At 24.6% G+C, this 10584-nt stretch overlaps 1 protein-coding gene across 2 annotated transcripts; it reads right to left on the bottom strand.

Annotated features, from left to right (window-relative positions):
• Nucleotides 1–8414: 8414 nt before the first annotated feature.
• LOC147063136 (elongator complex protein 3-like) lies at nt 8415–10274 on the bottom strand. Of its 2 annotated transcripts, none has more exons than XM_085960148.1 (2): nt 8861–10274; nt 8415–8668 (listed from the first exon to the last, which is right to left on the bottom strand). In XM_085960148.1, exons 1-2 carry the CDS (start codon nt 10272–10274, stop codon nt 8415–8417), a joined length of 1668 nt encoding a protein of 555 aa, XP_085816274.1. The 2 variants fall into 2 exon arrangements, with proteins under 2 accessions (XP_085816274.1, XP_085816275.1); XM_085960149.1 differs by having other exon boundaries at nt 8415–8657; nt 8913–10274.
• Nucleotides 10275–10584: the final 310 nt, after the last annotated feature.

Here is a 10584-nt window from a genome sequence, read left to right as displayed (position 1 = left end):
TAATTGTGTTCCACCCTACGTGAAAAACTCTTTCTTGATATAGAGAACCACTAGAACTGATATTATGATTTACAGAGAAAAAAACAGCTGCTAGATCAGGAATATGATAAATATTTAAAAAAATGGAAATTATCGTTATTTATAATAATTTATAGAAAGATTTGGTATTTTTTTGACAAATAATAAGATGTTCTACAATTTTTTTTTGCTTATAAACTAAACCGGCAAGACTGAAAATACTATAGAATATAAAAATGCTTTTTGACACTATAATATATACAATTTTTCTTTAAAAATTCATATTTTTTTTATATAATCATATTTTCGTTTTTTTATCACATGAAACTTCCTCAAAAATATTGAAATATCTTTGATCCATATAAACAAAAAGAATCGTTTATACGTTTTTTTTTGCTATTTTATGCCTTGGTTGATTATATGATATACAGCATTTTCAACAGCTGCTAAATATTATTCCGTAACCGAAATTTTATTTTGCAAAATAATTTTGGTAATCCATGAGCATATTAATATCGTCTCTAATTTTCTAAATAATAAAACAAAATTTATCTATTCATTTACATTATTCATATTAGCAATATAATTGAATATCCGGCATTTATAATCATATAAGATCGCTATAGGTTTGATGAAAAAATGAATAAATGTTGAAATATAAAATACACATTAATTGCAAAAAATAATTAAAATATAAAGATTCTATTTCAAGAAAGCCTAAAAATTAAGCTTACATTATTTCAATAGGATGAAAAAACAGCAAAAATTTCTATTTAAAAAGTAAATAACCACAAGAATGACACATATTGTATATATTGTACTAAAATAGCACCTTTTTAAGATTTATTACTTTAAAATGTATGCATATACACCGCCTTTTATATTTTAATTTTGATCAAAATCCCGAAAATTTTCTAGCCTCCTTATAAAAATTATGGACGCAAATCTATGGGTATTATCCAATAACTTATATTATATACTATTAAAATTATAATGTAGCCTTTTAAATATAGTTTGCTCTATCATTTTATATAATAATAAGCATTTAAATTGTTCTATTTATGTATTTAACGATACCTTTGATTATTGTGTCTTTTATTTTTATCATAAATTTTAAAATCATTTCAAATATTTGCTCTTTTTACGAGCATACAAGAGAAATTGTGGCTATAAATTGTTTCTTTGTACAAGTTTACAAAAATTACTTTAAATAAAAAGTAAAATGCTGTACGAATTATTACAGAATTCATTTTCACATAGATGTGCTTTTATCAGGTGTTGACCCTTGTTCATTTAACCTACAAATCAGATTATATTTTTTTATATTCAAATCATATATATTTATGACATTATATTTCCTACTTTAATAAAGAAATTCAAAAGTAATGAGATTAAACTTGATAAAAATTTTGGATTATAAGAAAATATTCACTGCTACAAATTTGTTTTTTCAATATTTTTTTTGCAAAAATGCGTGAAAAATTAAAATAAGTAATACAATATCAAAAAAAATATTAATGTGTATTAAATATCATTGTTTTGAATTTTGAGGAAGATTTGTAAATAAGGGGTTGTTTGAAATTTTTCGTTTGGCGTTGGTTTAAATTATCCCGCTATTCAATTAGAATATAAATCGCTTAAATAAATCGATGTATATGTTTTTGAAATTAAAAAACATATTCTTATAATACATCCCCTTTATTGACCCTTCCTCGTGATATTTTTAATATTGTTATTGAAAAACTAAAACTATTTTTTGAGCTTTAATGAATTAAAATTTCAGATAAAATAATTTTTATTATGTATTTAGAGACAAAGAGATTGAAAGAAAGACTACACTAAATTTTATAACATTCGTTTCACCTTTTGAATAGATCATCTCATTTTTAATATAATGAAACAATTTAGAGTGAAAAATAAAATAACGATCAATAGTTGCTTAAGCATATAATAATATAAATCTGGGAAAGACAATAAAACTTAGGCTAAAAATGAGATATATTAGGTGACATGTCAAAATATTAATTTTAACATAATTTGGCTCTAATTTTGGAATTAATATTAAAAATCTAACGAATAATCATAAGATTACAAAAAATAAACTTACAATAACACACAAATTTAAAAATAAAACTTGTAAATGTTTAGATGCCTTATAAATAATCAAAAAAAAGTAGATGTATTTATATAATAAATTAACACTAAAATGAATCACTTGAACAGAATAACAAATATGATAGTTTATTTAAAATAAGAATGAATTGGATTTTTCAATAATAGCGTACAAATTTTAAAATGAACAAATAATTTTTTCATATTCGAAATAATCATATTGAGTTTATTTATTTTCTTGTAAAAAGCTTCTTTCATATACAATATAAATTAGATATCAAATAACCATCACCGAATATATATCTTAAGAATATGCTAAGAATTTTAATTTTAGGATGGATAGGATAAATTTGTTGAATATTTTTAATTCTAATAATTTCAAGAAATTATGGTGTTTTTTTTTGGTATAACTTATTAGAATGATGACACAATGTAGAAATCGTGCTTTTTGTGTTAAAATAGACATTAATCACCATATATTTTTAATATACTCTAAATAAACAGCATTTTTTTCATAGAATGATTAATTTGGTGTTCCAATGTTGATCAATAGCATGATTTAATAAAATCAAAATGATGTCTTTGCAAGTCATAAATATGATAAAAATAAATTAGTTGATTTTATAACATACATTGTTCTATAAGTGATGATCATCAAGATTTGATTGCTATGATACCCTTATATATTTTTTTATAAGAAAGGTGCTATTAAAATTACCTTTAAGTACTATACACTATTGATACTATATTATAATTAAACATAAAGGTAAAAAAACACGACTTAATATCCCTGGATGTAGTTCAATCATTTACAATATATAAAAAGAAAATTTTTAACGCTTAAATTTTGTATTAAAATATGTGTTTTATTTACCAAAAATGAACATTTTTTCGTTTTCAATGTATGAATCCTATGCAGAGAATTTTTAAATCATTACCTAGTAAATTGTATATAATATTATAGTTTCCATCTGTATTTTGTTTTTAAACAACTGTTAGCATAATAAAAATCATTTACTTGCCATTTTCATAACATTTAATCTGCAAAACATTATATTTTTAATAATTTAACAAAATAAAAAACTATAGATTTATAGAAAAAACGTTATATCAATCGGCTAAACCCTTTAAAAATCACATATAAATCATCTAAAATACTATTTTTTTAATGTGTGTTTATTTTGATTGGATTTTTCGAAAATCAAATCAATTGAAAACTAGTATCTACATCAATTATCAGGTAAAAAAGCTTAGAAGAAATTTTATAATTATATTATACCCATTTTAATTTTGCAATAATACACCACAGAATTTATCTAATAATATATATTTTCATTTTCATTTTTTATTATCTTCAGATGAAATATCATATATTAAGTTTGAGGCTTTGCTGATGTCTATTTTAAACAAATTAACTTTATTTAAAACTATGTAATCATGTTTATATATAATTTAATGTGGTGTTTATGAAAATACAATAAGGGTTATTTGAGAAAAAGATGTTTTATTAGAGTATTAAGGAAATTTTTTTTATAGTAATTAGAGCTATTTTCTCGTTAATAAACCTTAAAAAAACCATTCTGTTATTTTTTTTGTTAATAACAGAGAAATAAAGATTATTTAAAAAATTTAAAAGTCAGTTGAAAATGCTAAGACGGGAAGGGGTACACCAAAATGCACAAATATTTTGACACAGCCACAAAATATTATCATTAAAATGACTGAAATTTTTTTTGCAAATTTATAAAAATATTGTCGATTAAAAAAAGATTTCAAGTAAATATGATAAGAATGCTTTTAGTGTATTCAGAAATAAAAATACATTTAAAAACTGATATATAAATGTAAATATATTCTAATATACTATCGTAGTACATGTAATCATTTTTGATTAAAATTTATCATTTATAAGTTTTAAAAGAACCAAAAAATATGAAAATATACACGATAATTTTAGTTATCCCAAAAACAGAGAGAAAATTGTATTATATATTAGAATATTTTTCAGAAAAATATATCTTAAAGTTTCATGAAAATCCGATTTCTATCAATAAAATACCTATTTAGAAATACAAGATGGTTTTCTACATTTATACTTGTAAATATAAAATTACTGGATATTAATAACAAAAATATGCTTATGATGCTATTAAAATAAAATATAAATCAATATTACCCTGTTTCGATCATAACTCTTCAAGTAACACGAACCACAATGATTAAATATAACAGCATTTTATATCTTTTTTCTAGTTTAGTTACACGTAAAATAGTTCCATTATACAGCATAAGTCTTGAAGGAAATATGTTTTTAGTTTATGCATGAAAAAACTTGGTTCTTATACAGAAATTAAAACTCTGGCCTTATAATGCCTTTTACAATGCTAGTATCGATTTTTTGAGCGTTTTTTTTACATTAACACCACATTTTTAACTCATTACAAAATAAATTTTCAATATTATTCATTAATATTCATACTTTTTTAAATATTTTGATTTTAACTAGCGGCTCAATGAATTTAAATATATTTTAAAGCCTAAAATTGTGATAAATCTATTCTAAAAAAAATCATTCGGTATTATACCTTTTTTAAATTTTTTTTGTGATTTGTCACTTTTTTATAATTTAAACAATGAATTTGTTTTTCGCTTACTATTTATTATAAATAAATAAATTTTATGTCTGATAAATATATTTTATTCAATGTACAAACTTAGATATTCAACCTTAATTCGACAGATTTTTTACTCTGTTAAGTGATTTAAATAGGAAAAATTGTGTCCTTATTCGAACTATAAGCGTAATAGTGTAAAACCTATTAAAAGTTATAAAAACTTGAGGGTTTATTTTATTAGTTAATATAGAAAATCCGTTCCATCTTATTGTTTTACTTTTTATTGACAAAAATATGCGTTCATAGAAAAATAAATTATATGCAATATTTGTATATTTGAATCAAAAATCATAAAAGAAGTCAAAATTATATGAATAAAGTTTGTAATTCATCTTTTATTATAGAAATCTCTATTTTATGGACTTAAAATTTTATAAAGATAAATCACATCCAAAAAACGAATTTTTTAGATTGTGTATATGCACAAAATCTCTTTAAAACAAGAAATTTTTTCCTTATATTATTGGATTTATAAGTAAAATAAATAATTTAGATGCAATATTATTTAATTTTTATACAAATTCCGTGTGTTTATCCAATGAAATACACTTTGAAAGATTAAAATTGTTGTTTAAAACATAATAAAATAAATAAAACGAGCCTCGAAATATTTTTTGTATTATTAAAAAAAACCCTAGCTCCAAAAATGCAACACAAGACGCCTATTATTATTTCAACCAATCACACTTAAATATTAAAAAAAATAATAAAAAATCAAATTTAAAAATATAATTATTTTAGAAAAGAAGATTCGCGCAAAAAACTTGATTCTATTTTTCACCGCTGTTAATAAAACTGATAGAATCAAACATATACAATGCAAATTCCAGAGTAATACAATGAAATACATATAGTTACTAAAAGTTAATAAATTTGATATAATAATTTGCTAGAAGATTAATAAAGTGCCATAACCAAGAAGAAACCCTCTAAATTACTTAAACATGCTATATATTATATTCAGCGCGTATTTATTTAAAATTTCCAATTAAATGTATTTGATCTAACAAAGTACAATGAAATCTAAATACATAAAAAATAGTAATTAAAATTATAAACAAATGAGAATTAAAGATTTCCTCATTGAATTAAGTTAGTGAGATAAACTAATAAAGAAATTTAGAGAAATATAAATTAGTTTAATTTAATATTGGTTTTTAAAAAGCAAGTAAATTACCGATTTCGCATGATGAATATAAAAGAATAATACAATCTAAATTTTCTATAGTGATGTATAAATATAAAAAATATAGAAATATCATTTTATGGAGCAAAGTTTATAATAAAAAGAATTTACACTAAAAATAATGGATATATTAAATTGCCAAACTTTTGAAAATTTCACATCAAATCTGACATATAATATAGTTTTTATTGTATATTTTTACAAAAAATACATAATATTGTGTTCAAATATGATGTAATTTTTGATATAACCAATAGAAGAAAATAAGAGGACTATTACGGAGCAAATGCATAAAAACGATCATCTTGCCCATAAAAATTTTATTTGAAGCTTATATTGTAGTAATTTTAATTTTAAAAAATCAAATAAAATGCCCTTTCTTATGTTTAAATCTTTATTCCCAATCACAGTATTTAAATTTTTTTCTGCATATTTTCAATCCCGATTTCTGGGTAAAATTTTTTTATGACGATGCAAAATGTAAATCTATATACAGTTTATCACATGAAAAAAATCTTTCTAAAAAATCATACTTTTAACTTTAATTATTTGAGGTTAGAATTGATTTTCTTGTCGTATATATCAACTACAAATGCAAAATACATATCATTTTGGCATTAAGGTTTAGTAAATTAATAATTGTATCTAAAAAATTCTTCGTTATCACCATAATTTATAATTTACAAAGTTGGATAATCTACATGGCAACTTAATTGTATAACAACCGTCATTTTAAGAAATTACTTTGTATTATATACAATTCTAGCAGAAAGCCAATATAAAAAAGGTTTATGGTTTTTACGGCTAAAATCAAGCAGTAAAATTGCAAAATAAATACATCTTATTGTATTTATTTTAAAAAATTACGAATATGAATATTGTTTTATTTTTATAAATGGTTTAAACATAATAATGTAAGATTTTATATATTCAAATTGGAAGAATTAACATAATTAGCTTTAGATATAAAGTATTATTGTTATATGGTCGAGTCCTACCGATTTATACCAAATAAAAAAAATAATAAAATCATTTATACAACAGTAAATTCTGAAATTGAATAAGAAATTATTTTAAACTTTTATGTGAGTAAAAATTCTATGCACTTAAGACTTTTTCTTTCGATGAACATCTATTTTTTATAGGCAGTAAAACTTTCCATTATAAACTAAAAAGTGAAATCTAGAAAATAGATACTAAAAAAAATATTTTATACATTTAAAAATTTCAGTAAAATCCAATCACACATACAAAAACGATTTTTTTAGTTGCAAAAATGTTTTAATACAGTTTAATAAAAAAAGGAAGAGATTTTCGTTACAAACTAATCTATAAAAGTTGAATTAGAATAATTTTAAGCAAAAAAAACATAATTATTATGCATATGAGGAATAATAATCTCAATCGAAAAATTTATAACATATAATTTATATTTCAATATACAAGAAAAGCGAAAATTGTAGTCAAATTTTATAGGATTAGTCAATATAGTGCAACGAATTTATATTTAAAACAAACACATAACTCATTAAAAAATGTGAAAATATGTCTTTCATAATTAAAAAAAGCTATATTAATGAAGTATACGAACAATTTAGACTTGTAGTGCACAGACTTTGAAATGCAATAGATGACCGAATTTAGTCGGTTTATAATCTAATGTATAAGTGAGGGCATCATAAAAATAAAATAATCAATCTAAGATATCTAGCAGCCAAATAAGAACTAAACGAAAATTTGTAGATGGTATTGAAACAAATTTCATAAGTTAAGCTTATATTATGATAGAAGTCAAATTGATTGGGCAGAATATGATAAGGGATGCAAGTAATCGGCTTTACTATCAAAGTAAAATCAACATTTCCTGCAGAATACTAAACTATGATGAAATATTCCATTATTTTTACCTGCTAATTTGGTATGATCACGAAGAAGTTAAAATTAATATAACACGATCGGTAATATCCATTATTTTAGGCAAAAATATAGACGTTATCATGGTAAAAATTTGTGAATAATTAATAATACGCATCAAAATAATATAAATCAAATGCGAAACGATTATAGAGGTCACCTTTGATATAGTTTGTCCCTCGAAAGGAAAACCAGGTGAAATAAAAAGCAGCCCTTGCTTATTAAAAATAAGTTACAATTGCATTTTCTTTTAATATGAGCATGTTCAGTTATAAATTAGCTTACATTCGAACAAAAGCAACATTTAACTTCAGCAAGAAGTATAATTGAAAAAAACTGTTTTTATTGAATACAAGAACAAAGTTTTAAGGGTAAATATATGTTTCTTAATAGAATGTATATTTAACTGGAATATATATGCAAATAATGTTTTAAATGAGAAAGCCAGTGTAAATTAAATAGTTTTTAAAGGCAAAAAGGTGTAAAATCTAGATTATTATTTTATTTTTTTAAATATATTTTACCATATACGGGCCTTCTAGAAAATATCCAAATTTTTTATAGTATGTTCGTGTTCCTACACCTGATATGATAGCTATTTTTTTGCTCTTGTGCTCTTTCTTAGCTATTTTTTCCGCCTCATCAATAAGCAACTTACCAAACCCTTGATGCTGAAACTTCAAACTATCATTTTGATGAACAGGGACAGAGCTCCCATATACATGAAGTTCTCTAATTACACTTACATAATTGTTACGGATAGCTCTAGGTCTTATTACCTTAAAGAAATTATTTTCAAAAATGTTTTCATTTTCATCTAATTTATGGAGTCTTTCTCCGTTTCGTATGCTCTTTACAATTTCACTTTCCCTTGAATTCAACTTCACTTCAACAGCCTCCAAGTTTTTATTTTTTATGCTACAGCATTTACTTTGGGGCTCTTCTAAATTTAAACAACAATTTTGACCAACATTTTTTGTCGCCTCGCCAGTAATAGGTTCATTTTCTTTTAACTCGGCTCTGAATGTGTCCGAGCTACATTTTCGCAGCCTTAACATGCCGACTAATATATCTTGATTTATATCTTCATATGCCAAAAAAGTTTCCCACCCATTATTAGCGGCATAATCACGTCTCACAAGCTCAATTTTTTGAGGAAGTATACCTTCATGTATATTTTTAATTCCAACTTCTCTTGTGCGCACATCCCTACACCGAGTACCATAATCTTTCATTCTAAGCAAGGCAACTTCTCTTATATTTCCGTGTTCCACACCACTGCTAACCAAAGGCATCGGTATATCCCTTTGAATTCTGTAGATACGTGTCCATGGAGGCACTAAAGCAAGTATTCTCGCCAAAAAATCAACAAGTTCATCAGGGCTATAGTTTTTATACTTCTTATTTTTCCACAACTCGTACAATCCAGTCCCCCGAATAACAAGTGTAGGATATACTTTGAGTCCATCACTTCTGAATCGATGACTCTCAAAGAATTCAATAAATTGGGCATAATCTCTTTTCATAGGAACATTTGGAAGGTTCGGCATCATGTGGCTTACAATCTTATATCCAGCATCTTTCGTCAAGCAAAAAGCATCACAAACAGCTTGAACGGTATGTCCCCGATTTGTATCAAAAGCAACATCTTCATAGACACTTTGAACCCCCATTTCTATTCTGGTACATCCGTATGAAAGCATTTTAGATATATGCGTTCGGTTACAAAAATCGGGACGGGTCTCTATTGTCATTCCAACACATTTTACTTTTGACTTCTCACTTCGTTTTACTGATTCGTCAAGCGAAGAAGAATTACTTCCAGACAAAGCGTCATGCAAATTTCTAACAAACCACTCTTTGTAATGATCACTCAATGACATAAATGTACCACCCATTATTATATACTCCACTTTATCTACTGTGTGGCCAAGAGCTTCGAGTTGAATTATTCGTGTTCTTGCTTGCTGGTACGGATCATACCGATGCCTTATCGCTCGCATGGATGTTGGTTCATATCCCGTATAGCTCTGTGTGCTATATTCAAAGTCAGAATCCGGACCACCCGGACAATATACACAGATATTTCCCGTAAGTGCAATATGTGGACATCTGTGTGGCTTACACATTACTGCCACGACTGCTACACCAGATGCAGTTCTAACTGGTTTTGTCTTAAAAATTTCTCGCAAATGCCGATGCTCTGGTGGAAGTGCACCAAGCACATCTACCATTGTCGGTATCCTTTTAAGTTTGTATTTTTGCGAAATCCTATTTTGAAGAGCACTTATATTTATTTTATTTTTCTTTTTATGTGATTCTACTATTTCTGCGGATATTTCAGTGCATGCTATGTGATAATTATCCATTGCTGTGGTTTTCATTCTATCTATTTTGGGGACATATAAAATCACTCGTTCAGTTTATATACACAAGATTTAGAAATTCAAAAATTTATATTTTTAAACGCAATCATCAAAAATTTAGAAAAAAACATAAAATTGAATATCTTAAAATACTAAGAGCAATTCAAAGTAAAATTAACGGAAAGAAAGTAACTTATTTTTTTATAATATTTTATGATGTTCAATCTTATATTTGCCAAGCAAAACTTTATATCGACTATAGAAAGAGTTGCTCAATGCTTATTAACTTACATCTTTGTTATAATTTTGAAAA

This window comes from Rhyacophila brunnea, unplaced genomic scaffold (assembly GCF_057557595.1).
Source record: "Rhyacophila brunnea isolate RB1 unplaced genomic scaffold, BYU_Rbru_1.0 scaffold_92, whole genome shotgun sequence".
NCBI lineage: Eukaryota > Metazoa > Arthropoda > Insecta > Trichoptera > Rhyacophilidae > Rhyacophila > Rhyacophila brunnea.
Note: the sequence above shows the minus strand (reverse complement) of the source record. Positions and strands in the feature narration are given on the sequence as shown.

What these genes read in the sequence shown, in the direction of transcription:
- LOC147063136 (XM_085960148.1), bottom strand. Translation starts at nt 10,274, where the DNA reads ATGGATAATTATCACATAGCATGCACTGAAATATCCGCAGAAATAGTA. An exon ending in AAATGTTGGTCAAAATTGTT is followed by an intron (nt 8,669 to 8,860) that starts GTTTAAATTTAG and finishes TAAGACCTAGAG; the next exon opens with CTATCCGTAACAATTATGTA.